This window comes from Phyllostomus discolor, chromosome 3 (genome assembly GCF_004126475.2).
Source record: "Phyllostomus discolor isolate MPI-MPIP mPhyDis1 chromosome 3, mPhyDis1.pri.v3, whole genome shotgun sequence".
Taxonomy (NCBI): Eukaryota; Metazoa; Chordata; class Mammalia; order Chiroptera; family Phyllostomidae; genus Phyllostomus; species Phyllostomus discolor.
Window position 1 is genome coordinate 185,496,278 of NC_040905.2, and position 17,200 is coordinate 185,513,477.

Here is a 17,200-nt window from a genome sequence, read left to right on the forward strand (position 1 = left end):
CAGCTGAAATGGGTCTCCCCCTCCCCCTCCCCCTCCTTTGGCTCCATGGACTCAAGGCGCTGCTGGGTGCCAGGAGGGCTGCTCGTTCTCCCGCTACTTTGTTTACTGATACATTCTGCCACAGAGATCTATGTTGTCTATTGATACACTACTTTTTAATTGATACACTACTTTGTTTACTGATACACTCTGCCACGCAGACCTATGTTCCAGCCTTGGTTCCTACGGCCTCTCCAGAAGCTAAGCTCCTTATGGGCTGGTGCTACCTACCCCCTGGCTCATCATCTTGTATCAACATGGCCCCCGATAGTGGACCGTATATGGCAACTCCTCAGTCAAGACTGGCCAAGCAGAGTTATGAAGTCGGAGTGGCAGAGACCACCGCAGCCTCTGCCTCCATGCTGCAGGAAACCCGCCAACACCGCCCTCCACCCAGCCTCAGAAAGCCAGCACCCAGCTCTCTGCTTCAGAGTCACAAATTCCAATTTACTTCCCAGGGGCCAGCCTGACCTACCTCTTCCCCCACAGGCCACTGCCTCTGGGCTACCTCAGCACTGAGATATAAAAGTCAGCTCCACACGGAACTGCCCAGGGCAGCTCTCAACCACAGGCAAGTTCGGCTTCGCTCAGTGACCAGAGGAAGCCACGCCAGTTTCAGGTGTTCTGTTCAACTCCTATTTTATGGGTCAGCAACGCTTTGAGGGTGGGGAGAGGATGGGGTCAAGCCTTGGGGGTTAACTCTGGGGAAACCAGTCATGTTCTGAAATGGATCTCCTTTAAGGAAAGCTGGGGTTTTTTGTTGAAAAGGGACAAGGTACCACTCGTCTTTGCCCCAGAACAGCACACATGGCGTCATCCACCCTGGGGACGGGGGGGAGCACTTGGCGCTGGAGCGAGAAGACAGGACGGTGAAGAGCCATGTTTTGTGCGGCTGTCCTCTGGGAAGCACCGACTCTGCACGGAGAATTTCTCTATAAAATAAGTCAAGTGCTGCATTAACATCTCCTTTATGGAACTCAGAGGGAGAAAGAGAAAAGCCAGCTCTGGGGCCCCTTAGCCCAGCCTGAGCGGGACGGGAATCGGGGTGACGGGAGCAAGAAGGGGAGGAAGAGACACTCACACACACGTCAGTACCAGGCCCACTCTCCCCACTCAAACTGTGGGGAATGGTGGGACACGTTAACTAAAGCAGACAGGCTTTGAATTCCAGCTGCACAGGTGAGATCCTGGCTCTGTCACTTGGTAGCTGAGTGACATAAGGCAAGTCATTCACCTCTAAGCCTCAGTGTCTTTTTCTTTTAAAAGAATTTTTTGGATTCATTTTTAGGGAGAGGGGAAGGGAGGGAGAAAGAGAGGGAGAGAAACATCGACCTGTGAGGGGTACATCTATCAGTTGCCCCTTACACACCCCCAACCCAGGACCTGGCCCCCCAAGCACGGCATGTGCCCAAACTGGAAATCACAGGATGACACCCAACCCACGGAGCCATGGCGGTCAGGGCTAAGCCTCAGTTTCTTTATCCATAAAATGGGGGCAATGCTACCTGTGGTGGGTATATGGCATTGAAGGGCCTGACTGATGGCCTGCCTGTATCCCTGCCCTTTGCCAGTGGATTCTGCTGCTCCTCCTCCCTCCTCGAAACCTGGCTCGGTGACTTGCTTTGGTCAACAGAATGCAGCAGGCCCGGTGTGCCAACTTCCAATCTCAAGGAAGCTTATGGGCTTCTGTTTTTCCTTGGAACCCTGCCACCATCACATGAACAAGGCTAGCCTACTTGGAGGATGAGGGACTACATGGAACAGAGCCTAACTACCACAGTCAAGGCCATCCTAAACCAGCTGACCCCCAAACATGTAAGAGAGCCCAGCTGGGGTCAGCAGGGCTGCACCGCCCTCCCCCGACACTGACCAGATGCCCGAGTGAGCCTGGCTGAGACCAAAAACACCACCCAGCTGACATGTAGGCTCACAGACAATAATAAAGGCTTATTATAGTTGAAAGCAGGGGTTGGAAATGACAGACCACAGGCCAGCTGCCTGTTTTTGTAAATAAAGTTTTATTGGAATACAGCTATGCCCTTTCATTCATATATTGTCACTGGCTGCTTTCAAGACACAACAGCAGAACTGAATAGTTGTTTTGGAGACTGGTCTGCAAACCTAAACATATTTACTTTCTGGCCTTTTATGAATAGTTTGCTAAGCCCTGGGTTAAAACTACCGAGTTTAGGATGATTTACTATGCAACAATAGCTAACTGATACAGTACCTAAACCTCTTCCGGGGTGATCGTGAGGATTCAATGATCGATTTGTGGTTAGCATGAAACACGGAGAACACATCTGTCCTCTGGGATTGAAATCAGTGGGAAAAACCGGATCTGATGTGCAGGCATTTCTCTCACACTGCCTTTAAGGGGTGGGGCTTCAACGGAGAAAATGTCCCAGGCTAAACCACAGCTACCAAGTATGGTTCTTACTTTTTCGTCAATTACCTTCTTAACACTGGAGAATGTGGCCATGAACCAAATGGAAATGACTCGACAACTCCTGTTTGACCCTGGCGTCCGTCCATCAAGCCACACATCAATGATTTTATGTCGAAAGCACCCAAAGACAAGTCACTACTCCCCGGCAAGGCACGTGAGACCCTCTCTTCCCTTTGTGGCTCCAACCTCCCCCTGCCATCCCCCAGCACAACTGCTCTGCTGAGCCTCCAACCTTTCTCTCCCTTGTCTCCAGGCCTGGACATAGCTGTTCTATCCCTTTTGCATGGAGAGCCCTCCTCCCTACTTCCCTGCCTGGGGAATTCCCACTCATCCCTCCAGAGTCAGCTCAAATGGCACCTCCTCCTGAAAGCCCTCTTTGACTTCCCAGATATGAGGATCTCCCAGACCTTTGTACACACTTCTGTTCTGACATTCCTCAGGTCGCAATATTGTCTCATTAGCTGTATCTTTCTCCCAGACTAGACCTTGAGGCGCTTCCTTCTTGGAAAACTGGCCACCACGAATTTTCTCTGACTTCCCCCTGCCTAGCAGTCTGCTCAGACGTTGTTTGCTAAATGTTTAAAAGAAAAAAAAAAAGGTTAGACATGATATTATTTACTCCTTAGGAAACATGTTATTTAACTCAACTCTGTAAATGCTGACAAAATATAGTGTTGGAATGTGTTAGCATGTATTTAAAACTCGGGAAGATGATGTCATGATGCGCCTTGACTTTTTCCGCTGTGGTGGAAACATTTACTTAACGATAAAGGAAACAAGCCTTCAGCAGAAAACGTAACTGGATGAGAACGGTGGCTGCACAGAAGCACAACAGAGTCACTGGCCCCTTTTGTCATCACTCCTGTTGTGTAAAGACAGCCTGAAGGGACACCATTTCCAGCTACCGAGGCTCTGTTTTCCCTTCCCAAGAGCTCGGGACTTCACCGTCTCTCCCCTGGACTACACTGCAACTGTCCCCTAACTCCGACCCCAGCTCCCCCAGGCTGCGGCAGCTGTTTGCAGCCTGGGATGCTCCCCAGCCATGGTTCCGACTGGGTCCATCCCTGTCCTGGCTCAACAGTCTTCCGGGACTCCCCCGGGGGGGAGGGGGGCCCAAACTCAGACCCCCAGCTCTTTCATGTTGTCATCCTCTGTTCCCCAAAGCAGGCCCACTACAAGAAAGCTCTGGTTTCCAAAAAGACACTCCTTGTTAAAGTTAATATGTACACACATATATAACCACGCACATGCATGTGGACACACTTTCCTAGGCACACAGGGACACACAGCACTGGCACGTAAGCACACCTACGGGCCACAGTCGCCCCTTTCTTTGCGCTGAAATGCCGCTTGCATCTCTAGATACAGCTCAAAGCTGCCTTCCAGGTGAAGACCTTGTTAAATTTCCCAAGACAAAAACCCTGGGAGACAAACGATGAAAACAGCGTGTCAGTCTCCACCAGAGGCTGAGGCCAGAGATCACCAACAAGCCTGCTGCAGCCTTCTGCCCTCCGCTCCTCACTCGCTCCGGCCCTGGGAGATCTCTGAGCACAATGGAAGTGCAGGTAAAAGCTGGCTACATTGACAACATCCCTCTTCCACATGATTAACAGGGAACACGCCCACAACAGGATGCTAGTGGTAGTGGGGGGGAGGGGGGAGTGTGACCAGGTGTGTGCATGCTCCAGGACTCACCTGGGAGAACAGAAGGATGCCGAAGTGTGAGACAGAGGGAGGCACAAATATTAGGGAGGCAGGAGGGGGGCCCCCAAAGATAAACTATGGTGGGGGTGACACTGGAGGCGCTGAAAGGAGGATCTGTGGACTGACAGTCGCTACTCCACACCACACGCGGTAACTCAACTCAGGCCCAAGGTTAAAAACAAACACGGGGCCTGGCAGACAGGGAGCACTCAACAGCACTATGGGTTCATGTCCAACTGATAAAGGGAAGCTGGGCCTGAGATTCAGTGGCGTGCCAGAAGTGGGTGTCCGTGGATCCATGGGTGAGAGGCAGATGGGAGGCTCTGGGGGGCTCAGCGTTGGATCTACAGCATGCCTGGCCTTCAAAAGCTATCAGGCTAAAAATAATGTGAAAACCAGGCTGCCAGTGGCTGCCGGACCAGGAGTCGGGGGCTGGGTGCCGGCCCCAGATTAGGAGGCAGCCCCACACACAGGGCATCTGGAGTCTCTGCATCCCCAAAGCAGCTCCAACTGGGAGACCCAGAGGCCACTGCTGTATTTTAGTGGTTCTCAAAGTGTGGTCCTAGAATCTGCAGCAAAAGATCACCTGGGAACTTACCCGGGAATGCAAATTCTCAGGTCCCACACCAGGCTTGGTCAACCAGACACTGGGGGTGTAGGAGTGGGGGCTCCCAGCAATGTGTTTGAACCAGCCCTCCAGGGAAGGGTTTGAGAACCACTGCCTCGGTGACCCTCTCTGGCCGTCTCTCCACCTCCTCGTTAGGAAGAACATCTGGTAGCTGCAATTCCTCAGTATCCAGAAGGGGAACAGCTTCTCAAAACATCAAAGGGCCCAAGTCACAAACTAGTAGGTGAAATGCAGCCCAGAGATCTTTTCCAAAAAATTGTATCTGCTCACACTACCTGGCAGCTAAATCCCTTCACTGGCCCTCCCTGTGCTTAACTTACAAGGTCCTTCCTGACCCCCGCCCTGCTGCCCCTCCGGGGCCCTGCCCAGCTCTCACCTCTCAGTTCCAGCTACAGGAACTTCACCTGCAGCCCCCTAAAGCACCAGGCTCTCTTCTGCAGCCAGGGTCAGCACCCCTCCCCCATGACAACAGCCCCCCTGAACAGCAGTCCCAGGTAACACAAAGCCCCATCACAGCATTCTCCCAGAGGGGCCCGCTTCACCACTGAGCAGGGGAGGGCACAAGAAGACCCATGAGAAGTAAGTAACTGATAGCAGAAGGAAGCAAAGTCTTAAACACACTTGACATTCCAGCTATAAAACATTATCCCTCAGTATTTGAAATAGTCTTAATTGCAATTAAGAAAAAATGTTTACTAAAGTTTTGAAAGCCATAAAAGAAAACTAGTGAGCAGGAAGAATGACAAGGAGTGAAAGAGAAAGGAGATTTGCCCGCCTGGGAGCTGGTCATGGAGTTACCAAGGGGGATGCAGGGAGCCCAGCACCTTTGCCTGTGACTCTCTCCTGATCGCTAGGCCGGGCCTCCCTCACTCCTTTCGTACTCAGGAACTTTAGGTCCTCCCAGCCCAGCACCTAGACAAACCTGGGCCTTGCATAAGGCGACAGAGAGCTTCTTTGATGTCCCATTCAAGGTTCAACCACAAACCCATGATCCCTGAGGCTCACAGAGAGATCTCCCCTTCCCCAAGGCAGCACCTGGTAGTTACTTGCTTCTTGTTACCTAGATGGGGCATCCTGGGTGCTTGGGAAGCTGAGTCCATGCTTCTGAGGTATGCCCCCAAACTGACCCCAGGGAGAGGTGGGACCCAAACCAGACTGCCCATGCTGTCTTCAGCAGACCCATTGGGGACCTGGGGTCTCAGGGATAGTAAGCCAAGCAGAAAAATTAAAGGGGTGTGCCCCCTTACTCCTCCCGACAGGAAAACAAAAAAGATCCTTTTCTGAGCACCAGCTGGCAGGTAGGAGCCTGTCTTCCACCTGTCTGGACAGCAGTTCTAAAAGGAACTCAGACTCTGTCAGTCTCCCCTAGCCCAGGCAAAAGTTTATCTTTGGGGGTGAGAGGGGCACAAGAGGGACAGCAGCTTGACAACCATGTCAGGACACTGGGCCTCAGATGTAATCAAAACACTGCCTTCCACCAGAAGTGGACAAGTATTATTTTATGGGCAAAGGGAGGGTGTCGCAGGAGTGTGAAAGGAGGGGCGAGGGCCCAGTCTGGCTGTAATGAACTAGTCTGCTTCAAATGGGGGTCGCGGGGGGGGGGGGGGGGGGCCAAGATGGCTTGATATGTAAGGCAGGGGGGTGTCACAAAGTTGTTCTCCTCTCTCCTGAGACAGTATGGGGTAGAGGTGGGGTCAGGAAGAAAGGTGAGGATTGGAGGGGTGGGTCTCCTTCCAGCCAAGCCCCTGAGCAGACCCCCCTCCCGGAAAAGCTAGCGTGAAGGTTTCAGGGGCAGCTCCAGTACAAAAGGCAGCTGGAGTCTGGAAACCTGGCGCAGGGGGTGGGGCAGAGCTGGGCGTTTAGTGGGATTTACATGTGCACTTTTAGAGACAGCCGGTCCGGATCTGCCACCGAGAGTGCTGTGTAATACGGGGCGAGTCCCTCCCCAGCGCTGGACCTCAGTTTCCCATCTACAGACCGGGGGAATGCGGGAAACGGAAAAAGACCAGAGAAAACGCTTTTTTTCGGTCCGTGACAGCTCTGACTTTCTTACTTTACTCCTCGGGGGCGGGAAGGGCTGGCTGAGTGTCTCTTTCGTGGGCAAGGCCTGGCGGGGCTTTCTCGTCCGGTAACTTACGAGTGGACACTTGGCTGTGGGCTTAGAGAGGGGACGTTTTGGGAGCAGCAGCAAAACCGAGTGTGTCAGGAGGCGGACAATCCAGGGGAAAGCGCATGCGAGGGGACAGAATCAGGAAGATGGGTGGGAGCCTTGACCCCAGGGTCCTAGCAAGAAGTTGATATAGGGACTCGAAACCCAGACGGTGCCTCAGTTTCCCCATAGGCATGGTGGCCCTGGAACCTTGGGTGAGGCCAAGAGGAGCCTTACCTTGTCCTTCTTGCTGGACCCGCTCTCCTCCGCGGCGGAGGGAGCACACTTGTTGAGCAGTTTCTTGCTCCCGCAGGCTGTTGGGCTCCAGGTGCGGCCGCCCAAGCAGGCGCCCCCCGGGGAATCTCCGGCGCTGCCCACGGCGCTCTCTACCTTGATGAGGCGGTGCTTGGGGGAGATGTAGCGCACCTCGGCCGGCGTGGCCGGGCGCCGCTCGCTGCTGCTTCGGTAGAGATGCGGGGAGCCGGAGGACGAAGACGAAGATGCGGCGGCACCCGCGCCAGAGGAGGCGCAGCAGCAGCCCGCGGCGCCCGATGCGGACGAGGCGGAGAAGGCGCGCTGGCCTCCGCCCGGCTCCCCGCCGCCGCCGCCGCAGTAGTCTAGGCGACACATTGCGCGCAGTTTGCGCAGCGACGAGCCGGGCCCGTTGTAGGGGTCCTCAAAGTCGCGTTCCTTCTGTGCGCGGTAGGCGCGGATCAGGTCGCTTGTGCTGCCGCTGTCGTCGGGCAGCGATCCCGACAAGGCCGAGAAACAGGAGGCGGCAGCCGGACCGCAGGAAGCCGAGGAGGCTGTGGGGGCCTGCGGCACGGCCTGGGGGGGCTGCGAGGGCCGCTCGCCCCGGCGCCGCTGTTCGCGGTAGTCGGGCCGCGGCGGCTGCGGGGGGCTCTTGGTCTTGCTGTTGCCCAAGCTGAAGTACTTGTTCAGCCACTTGGCCATGTCGAGAGGCCGCCTAGGGCCGCGGCGCGGGAGCCAGGTCCGCCGCCGCGGCCATTCGGGGGGCACAGCTGCCGCCCAGGTCCCTCGGCGCCCCGGCCCCGGCGGGGGGCGTCCGGGGCGCCTGCTCCCGACGCCAAGTTCAAGTTCTCTCCGCCGCCTCCTGCCGGCCGCTCCCGGGCTCCGGCAGCTGCAGCACCGCCCTCCGCCTCCGCCGCGCGCCGCCGGGTCTTCGGATCTCGCGCCCCTCTCGGGCGCGTCTCATGGGATCCCGGCCCACCGCCCCGCGGAGAGCGAAAGGCCCGGGCACCCCCCTCCCCGCTTCGGATGCTCTGCGCTCCTCTGTGGAGCGCGCTGCTGCCCGTCGGAGGCGCAGTCTCTGTCTTGGCCGGGATCCCCGGCTGATAAGCGAACTTGTCCGCGTTCTCGGCCTCCCCTTCTTCCTTTCCGAGAGGGCTGGGGCGATCCCGGACCCGCAGCCGGAAAGCCAGTGACTGAGGGAAGCAGCCGGCGCCCGCCCGAGCCCGCGCGCCCGTGCCCGTCCCGGCGGCGCCTGCCGCTACCGCTGCCGCCGCCTCCCGAACCGCCGCGTGTGTGACACTCTGGCCGCCAGAGCCCGCCCCGCGCCGCGGCCCCGCCCTCCCCGGGCTGGCGCGCGCCCCGCCCCCAGCCCGCCCCAGCAGGCCCCGCCCCTCCCACCTCCCGGAGCCCGGTCGCCAGACCTAGGTCCAAGTCCCGCCCTCCTTGCGCCCCAGTCTTCCGCAGGCGCACCTCTGCCCCCTCAGCACGCGCCACCTCCTGCGGCCTCTTCGGCGCCAGCTGCCGGGTGGTGCCGGAGGGCGCCGGGGTCCTGCGGTGCTGCCAGCCCCGCCTCGTCCGCCCCCCGCTGCCGCCTAGGGCGAGAGGTAGCCAGCCTGAGCCTGCAGCGCTCAGACACCAAACCCGTCCTTATCCCCAGGGACCCGTGCGCGGTGTACTGCAGGGAATCCCACTGTTGGGCGGGTTGCGAAGGTGGATTAACGGGGGCATTTCTAGTTTACAGCGTGACTCGCGCGGAGGAAATGCGGTGCGGAGACCCCTTGGTGACTGGGTGCCTGTATCTTTCTTAAAAGGACAGAAACTCCGTTTCAGCACTGGTGTGTCAGATATTCGGAGGAGTCTTTATGCTAATGGGGATATTAGCAATCCAGACGACGGATGTGGCCAGGATAGGTGGCTGGTGCCCTGCCCTACACCAATCCAAGTGCCAGGCTAAGGAGAGGTCGAAATGTTTGCTTACCTTTTTACCTCTGAGGAAGTCGTGCTTTTAACCTATTCAGGGACAACCTGTTTCAGGGAGCTGTGGGAATATTTAATGTCCAAGATTGTAGGAGCTGACAAGGCTCCATTTAATCCAGGGCCCTCATTTTACGGATGGAGAAACTGAGGCCCAGAGAAGGCCTCAGTTGTCTGGTCTTGTGGCTCCGAAATTATGTTATTTACATTAGTCTCTACTTGGCAACTTAAGGTCATCCTTTTACCAAAAATGAGGAAACTGAGGCAGAGGGAGGGACCAACTTGCTCTCCTGGCAGTGGCATGCTCCCAGTAAAGGCCAGAACTGTATGGCCATGGGCTAGGTGACTGCCACTAGAGCTGGAGCTCCTTTGAACTTGACTGGGCAAGCCCCAGAATATGGCTTACCTTAGGTGTGAAAACTGAAACCTGAGAAATTCTCTAAGAAGTCTGATTTACTAGGGCGATAACCCAAATTTTCAATAATCTCCATCTGCTACCTGTAAATTATAGATGAGTTTTGCGAGAGTCTATTTTTTTCTGGCAGGCCACAAGGCCAGAGGCTCCTTTGGCCGGGACACAGCCCTGGCCACACTAGAGGTGGAGGTCAGACTCTCAGCCTGAGACTCTTGGACAGGGAGGGACCTACAGCTGTTGACTCTTCCTCTGCCTGAGGCCCCTGTTGCAAAGTAGCAGAACCAGGACTTCAAGTTGGGCCTTACTCTGCAGGCTGTCTGCTCAGCCTTACCTAGTAAAGCCATCGAACTGACTGCTTCAGGATCAGATTATTTGCTCTTTCCCTCTGTGGTCAGAGAGCAGTCACTTTCTATGAGCCAGTTAAATTTTTCAGACTCACACAATCACACACCATCACCAACTACACAACCCCTTCACTGTGTGTGTGTGTGTGTGTGTGTGTGTGTCTAGGGGATGGTGGGAGGACCCAGAAGTTGACCTGGGCTAAGATGTTTATTTTGGGTATCCCTAGACTTAAATATCTCAAATTACACTTTAAGTCATTCCTCTGCTGGGGAAGCACTTAATTATCCTGCAAGTAAGGGGGGCCCAAATAGAAAAACTGAAGGACATCCTCATTAAAGCCCCACCTTTCACCGACCACAAATCTTCTCCCACTCCCTCCTTCCCATCTCTGCTCAGGAAGGAAGATCAGCCAGATCCTGGCGACAGGCCAAGTGACCCGAGACAAGAAACTCCTCTCCAGGATCTGGAAATGTGTTCCCTGCATGTGGGTTGCACATGGACGCGTTGCCTCTGCCTTTTTCAAAGGTTTAGGAAGAGAAGTTACATTTCACAACTTACTTTTTTCATTTCACTTTCAGCAGGCCATGGGATCAGACCCACTTTTCCATGTGATACCTCTGCTGGGGTGTAATTTGCAAGCCAAAATTATTGTAATGCTATAGTATTATGCCAAGAACTTCCAGCACACTTGTATATCTGCTCAACCCCTACACAGTCTGTGTTTTATTAACCCTACTCAGCATCCCAGCAGTCTAGTGTTATTCCCAGTTTATAGATGGGGTAACTGGCCTAAGGTGGTATTTACTTTAAGCAGGCAAAAAAAAAAAACCCCAACCAACCAAACAAACAAACACATGGGTGTTTTCCTTTGGGAACTAGTACAGACACATCTTACAAGACTTGGAGTCAGAGAATCATTGTGAAAGGAAGCAGGAAAGTTTCCTAAGGATGACGTTGGAGAAGCAGTGTGTCAAGTGAGTAGAGGAGACAGGGTCTCACAGGGAGAGGATCAGAGGGAGCCCTATGAGGGCTGCAGTTGGATAGGCCCTCTTTGCAGACAGCCGGTCTTTCTGTTTCCAGAGGGAAAAGTGGGGGCAGTGAAGGGAAGAGATTGACTCAAGAGGCACAGCTGGGGGTGGAACCCAGTCTCTTTACAATTTTTTTCTATTTCATTTATTTATTTTTAGAGACAGGAAGGGAGGGAGAAGGAGAGGGAGAGAAACATCAATATGCAGTTGCCTCTCACGTGCCCCCCAATGGGGACCTGGCCCATAACCCAGGTATGTGCCCTGACTGGGAATCGAACCAGCGACCCTTTGGTTTGCAGGCCAGTGCTCAGTCCACTGAGCCACACCAGCCAGGGCACACCCAGTCTCTTGCCATCACAAACCCCACACTGTGCCTGTCATTCTTCACATTTTTCACTTTTATGTCCCCCTCTCCCCCATTTTCCTCTCCCTGATTTTCTTATTGGAAGGATTGGTTGGGGCCCTATTTCAGCTTCTGCCCTCTCTCAACCTCTCGCTTAGACCAAGATGGGTACATGGCAGCCCTATTCTCTGTACCTCCTTCCAGCATCTGGAGGTAGGCTATACATTGGTGTAGGCCTGGAAAAATTGTGCCACTGACCAAACAGACTCACCTCCTTCATTTCAGCCCATCAAATGTTAACGTCAGTCCCCTGCTGCGTGCCAGACCCCAGGGCAGGAGCCTGGGTCAGAAGAATTGCTTTGGAAGTCATCAGTGCTCAGTGAGGGTCTGAAGCAAAACCATCGGTCATCGCTGACACCTTCTTTCATTCCTACTCCATCCTTCCCATCAGCAAGGAATACGCAGAGTCCTACCACCTCCCACACCTCAGCTGTGTCCACCTGTCCTTTGTCTGTTGCCTGGATCGTGGAAGGTGTCTCTTACCCATTTCCCTGCTTCTGTCTCAGTTGCCGGTGATCCTGTTAAAAAGAATCTATTTATGGCTCTCTGCTTGAACCCCCCCTTCAAGTCCCCATTTCCCTAATAGCACATGTCCACATCCTCACGGTGGCTCATCAGGCCTTACGTGCTCTAGTCCCCTTAAATTCCTGGCCCCATTGTCTCCTGTCTTCTCCCCTGCTCTAGCCAGGCCGTCTCTTCCTGTTCCCTGCACACTGTGGCAGTCTGGGGCCTTTGCACGACGTCTCCTCGCCTGGAATGCTTCCCCGCAGCTGTCTCCGTGACTCACCCTTCAGTCCCTTCAGGTCTTATTTCGTTCGGCGTCCCTGCTCGGAGAGGCCTCGCCTGGGCAACAAACCCAGAAGTGTTGTCCCCACTCAACAATTAGTCTCCCTCAGCCCATTTCACACACAACCTATTTTACTTACTTTCCCTGTGTATTCTTTGTCTTGCCCCTCGATAGGAAAGGGATCTTTCCTCTTTGTTGACTGCCCAAGTCCAGCGTCCAGAACAGTGGCGGACCCCTAGGGAGTGACCGTGAGTGTGAGTGGCTGGATCACGAAGGGCAGGAGGGCAGAAGGCTGGAGCTTGACCTTTCTGTCCACCTCAGAACCGGTGCTAGTGGCAGTTCACTGTGGTCTGGAGGTGGGAGCGTGTCAGACTTGCTGTGTTCCCAGACGGTGTCCCAAACAGAGAAGGCAGAGTGAGATTGTTCCCCATCTTCCCGGCATCCAGAGAGGGTCCCAGGAGGGCTGTGGCATCCAGGTAGCCTCTTCCCCACAAGTCCCAGTCACCCTGGCCTGCAGGCTGTCCCTGGTGTCTCGGAGACAGCTGTTGTTCTCCTCGACTCAGGTACAGCTAATCTTCGGAATCTCAGTGCTGGCCGGAAGATAATCCCCTGTATCTAGATTAAAGGCTGTGTTTTGACCATTACAGCGCATCCAGCATCCAGCCGACAGTTTAATTGAGCTGTTTATGCCGCTGCCTTGATCTCTTCCCAGAGAATTTACAACTAATTCCGAGTGTCTCTGTGAATTAAGTGGGCCTCTCCCAACATGCTTTGCCTGTCGTGTGCCTGTGCCAAATCCCACTTGTCCTTGTGTTACCCAATTATAGCCTCTCTCTCGCAGTCGTCTCTGGCTGATACCACTTCCAGCCCGCTTCCTCCCTGAGGTGGCCCTAAGGATCCGGCCCCGAGAATGGCCATCCCCCAGGACAGCCTCCGTGATGCCTGCGGCAGCAGAAAGGTGAGTGGAGTTGAGAATTGGGAAGGGAGCAGAGAAGACATAAATCATGCCGTCTCCTTTGAAGTCACCTCCAGGCAACTGACAGTAACCCCCTAACAAGAAGAGGGTACAAATGTCTTTAGCACAGTTAAGTGTGATGGAAGAAAAGAGTTCTGGACCGAGGTCAAGACTTCCTCTGTGTCCTCTTGGGCCCTCAGTGTGTTCCTATGTATAAAACAGGACCTGGCAGATCATCGTTGCTCATTCTGTGTATGGAATTGTCTAAGGGTAGGGTTGCCGTATTTAGAAAAACAAAACAGTAACATTAAAGGGCATCCATGCAATAATTGGGCTCCTGTCGGGGATAAAGAGGGCTCCCCAGCCCTAGCCCAGCCCCTGCGGATGAAATGGACAAAAACAGACATTCTCAGGCCCTGTTGAACATTAGAATCACCTCCCGAGTTTCTACGACCTCCCGTGACCAGTCTGTATTGCAGGCCAATTAAATCAGAATCTCTGGGGGTAGATTCAGGCATTTGTTGTTGTCGTTGTTGGTTCGTTTTATGTCTCTCCAGGTGAGTCCAATGTGGAGCCAAGCTTGAAAACCACTGGCCTGGAGCAGCAGCTCTTAAAAGTGAGATCCCTAGGACAGAGCATCAACTTCCCCGGAAAATCAAATTGTTCTTTTCATTTTCAGTCCTTCGGAACCAGAAACTGGGGGCTGCAGCTCAGCCAGCCCTGCAGGTGATTCTGCTGTAGCTCAAGTCCAAGAGAGCCAGTCTGAAAGTCCCTTTGATGACAACAGGGCTCTGTCCTTTGGGGCCTGATCTGCAAACTGGTGCTAGGAAAGCAAATTAGCTGAATTGCTTTGCAGTGATGCATCTTAATGGCCAAACTGCCTGTCCTCTGGCGGTGGCAGTGTAAATTATGGAGGCGGCAAATGCTGAGTACAGTGGCTTTTTCAGTCCCCCACACATCAATCCGACGTTTGAAGCAGTCTTGAAGGCCACGATGGGCACCTGGAGCTTATTGGCCATAGAACAAGTTAGGCCAGAAAAGCCGGACACGGAGCACAGGGGTCTGAGGGCATCAAGTTCCCTCAGGTCAGGCATCCCGAGGAGGGAAGGGCCCAGCAGAAGGGGCTTGACGCCTGTGGGCAAGGAGGAAATGGAAAGTGTGGCAGAAAGGAAACAGGGTCAGGGGGGCAGTAGGTTAGCCCAGGTCCTGGGGCTCGGGCAGTGAGAATCAGGGGTGTCTCCAGGGCTGGCTAGGTGAAGGGAATCAGCCACTGCTCCCGTGGGGAGCCAGGCCCAGGGCAGGCTCTACAGACTGGAGGGGGCGGGTGTCAGAGGCAGAGAAGGAAGGCTGTGCTTGTTTAGTTTTGCTTTGTTTTGTATGGAAAAGCAAGTGGAGGTCAAGAGCAGAGCTGCGTCTCTCTGCAGCCGAGGAGGGTTGCAGTACTGGCCCACAAGCACTGTCAGGTTTTCTTCTGTGGGCGTCTCACAGTCACAGGTTGGCTGGCTTCTGTGTCTGGGACGTGAGACTCTTCTGTCCTTGAGAGACGTCTGGAGGGCAGGCGGTAGGGGCTGTGCGTTATTCACTTCTGTCCACGTCCGGGATTCACTCAGTTCCTGCCAAATGCTGGGCCCTGAGTGACAGACTGTGTGTGGACTTGAATCCAGGACAGATATGACAGATCATGGCTCCTAAATATGACTTACCGCCTCAGGCCTTAACGAACCACCGCAGCGAGAGCCCAGAGACGTTCCCCATGCAGAAGGGCCCCTCTCACCCTGTAGAATCATTGCAGACTCTTTCTTTGCTGCCTCCCTTCCCTCTTCCTTACACCAAGCCCTTCTCCCATCAGCCTGGCCCAGCTCCCTCCTGGGGGCTGTGCACACTGTAGGGAATGATCAGAAAAGAAGGGATTAAGGCAGCAAACATCAACACCCAGGAGATTCCCCTTATCTGAGTTCCACTGTGAATGACTGTGTGCTGGTGTGTACAACCACGAATCCGAAGAGTTTAATCCCGGTTCATCTCTGAAAAGGTGAAGTATTGCTTTAAGGCCAACAGTTGGGAAAATGATTTGTTTCTTCAATGTTAAACCACACACACACACACACACACACACACTCACATACATACAAATGCTCTTCTGATGATGCAATTTCCATCCCTCCACTTTGGCTGTAATATTTAAAGACAAGTTTTAAAAGTCACTTTCCGTGCATAATTTTCTTCTGATGCACTACTTTGTCTCTTTCTTGTTCTTGAATTAAAATGGTTACCGTGCTTCCATTGGAGGCTTTTCTAAGTGGGAAGCACTGGCCGAAGCCAGAGCCAGGGAAGAGTTAACATTGCAAATGGCTCTCCGTTGTCCGCCTGGGTTTGGGGGTGGATTGGGGGTGGAGACTGCCCAATTGTCTGTCCTCCTCTCCCCCTCCCTAGGGCTGAGTGCAGGATGTTGAGCCTCCCAAAATAACTCAGACCCTGCCGGGAGCTGGTTGGGAATAGACGATTCTCAGGATCAGAGGGGAACTTGTGCGGCCAAATGGTCCGAGGAGCCCAGCCACCTTCCAAACCAAAAACGTCCCCTAGCAAGCCCTTAGCGGGCTACAGGGAAACCAGGTGGCAGCCGTCTGCTCCTTTCACCCAGGTGGGACCCTGCAGTGCCCTTCTCCAGAGGGAGGGCCCTTAAGGTCCATGGGCATAACTTGGAGAGACACTGGCAGATGGGGGCACAATCTAAGCAAGCCGCTCGGTCACGAGAATTTCTGAAGCTCTTGGAGTTTACGAGATGCTGTGGAATCCCCACTTAGCGCACATGTCCAGAGGGGGGAACTGTCTGCTTTGTGCAGCTTCCCGGAGTCGTGGTGAATGGAGGGACGCAGAGCCCACCCCGATCCCTTTAATGCTAATGTGCAGATAATGGTGGATGTGGGGGCGCTAGACCGGGGGCTCCCTTTGCCCCTAAGCCTGGGGTAGCATATTATTCGTACCCCTTGAGTCTGTAGCTAGCAAAGCCCAGAGGGAAACGCTGCTTTCTCCCTCAATGTCCTGCTTTTATCTCCATGTACAACTCGGTTCGTATTTCCGTGTGTTCCCATTTGTGGGCATTTCCATGCTGGGTATAACCTTTCTACGTTATTATTAGGCTGTATAACCACAGGAATTCACGTCTCCAGCGGGCTGGTTTTGCAATAAAGTAGCACATTCCCTACAGCCATCGTGTGTGTGTGGGACACGGGTGCTCGAACTGGAGCGTGGCTCTGAGTCACCTAGAAAATAGTGTTGGAATGGACACTCCCAACGCCAGTGCCGAGAAGCCGACTCGGGTCCTAGTGGGGCCCAGGAATCTGCAGCTTTACCTGGACCACAGCTGACCCTGCTCCGACGGGCCGGGGACCCCACTTTGAGACGCTCCCACTGGTCTCTGAGCTCCAGTCCGTGGCACAAGCCAGCAAGTCATGGGTGGATGCATTTCTGACTTTTGTCCCTGTGGTCCAACATTCAGAGGGTCAGCCAGCCTGCATCCTGGTGTCCCTGCAGGGGGTCATGTGTCTTCAACTGCGTTCTGCAGGGCACATGGTTGTTCTTATGTGTCCTGAGCAACTCTCTAGTTTAGCAGATTCTGAGATGAGACGGAGATGAGGCAGGAAGGAGGGAGGAGAGCAGTGGGAACATTGAGAACGTAGTGAACGCTGTGCTCCAGGCGTCACGCCTGCGGTGTCTGCTGTTGCCCCACGGCGGTGCTGGCTGTGGGCATCACTGCCGCCATTTTCCAGCTGAGGAGATGAGGGCTCGGAGACCGCGCAGCTGTGAGTGGTAGACTGGGGTGTGTTCAATGCGAAGGCCTTCCTTTTTTCTTGTTTTATTTGGGGGAGGGGCAAGGGCAATGGAGGCAACTAAAAAATGTTTCCTCAACTTTTTATTTTGAAAAATTTCAAATTACAGACAAATTTGCAAAAATAATACAATCTGCCCTGGCTGGTGTGGCCCAGTGCACTGACCTGAGAACCAAAAGGTCGCTGGTTCGATTCCCAGCCAGGACACGTGCCTGGGTTGCGGGCCAGGTCCCTAGTCTGGG

The 17,200-nt window shown here is 54.2% G+C and overlaps 1 protein-coding gene and 1 long non-coding RNA gene across 2 annotated transcripts in view; one reads left to right on the plus strand and one right to left on the minus strand.

Moving 5' to 3' along the window:
- SHB (SH2 domain containing adaptor protein B) overlaps positions 1-8,504 on the minus strand; it is a 125,756-nt gene extending 117,252 nt beyond the window's left edge. Inside the window, exon 1 of the mRNA XM_028525222.2 lies at positions 7,207-8,504. Within this exon, the coding sequence (XP_028381023.1) occupies positions 7,207-7,923 (717 nt within the window). The 5' untranslated portion in view covers positions 7,924-8,504. The remainder of the gene's footprint in view (positions 1-7,206) is intronic.
- A 125-nt stretch (positions 8,505-8,629) lies between these two features.
- Positions 8,630-15,476, plus strand: LOC118499737. The gene is made up of 3 exons (XR_004902260.1): positions 8,630-9,181; positions 11,612-13,131; positions 13,686-15,476. It is a non-coding gene; the product is annotated as an uncharacterized LOC118499737 (long non-coding RNA).
- The last annotated feature ends 1,724 nt before the right edge of the window (positions 15,477-17,200 follow it).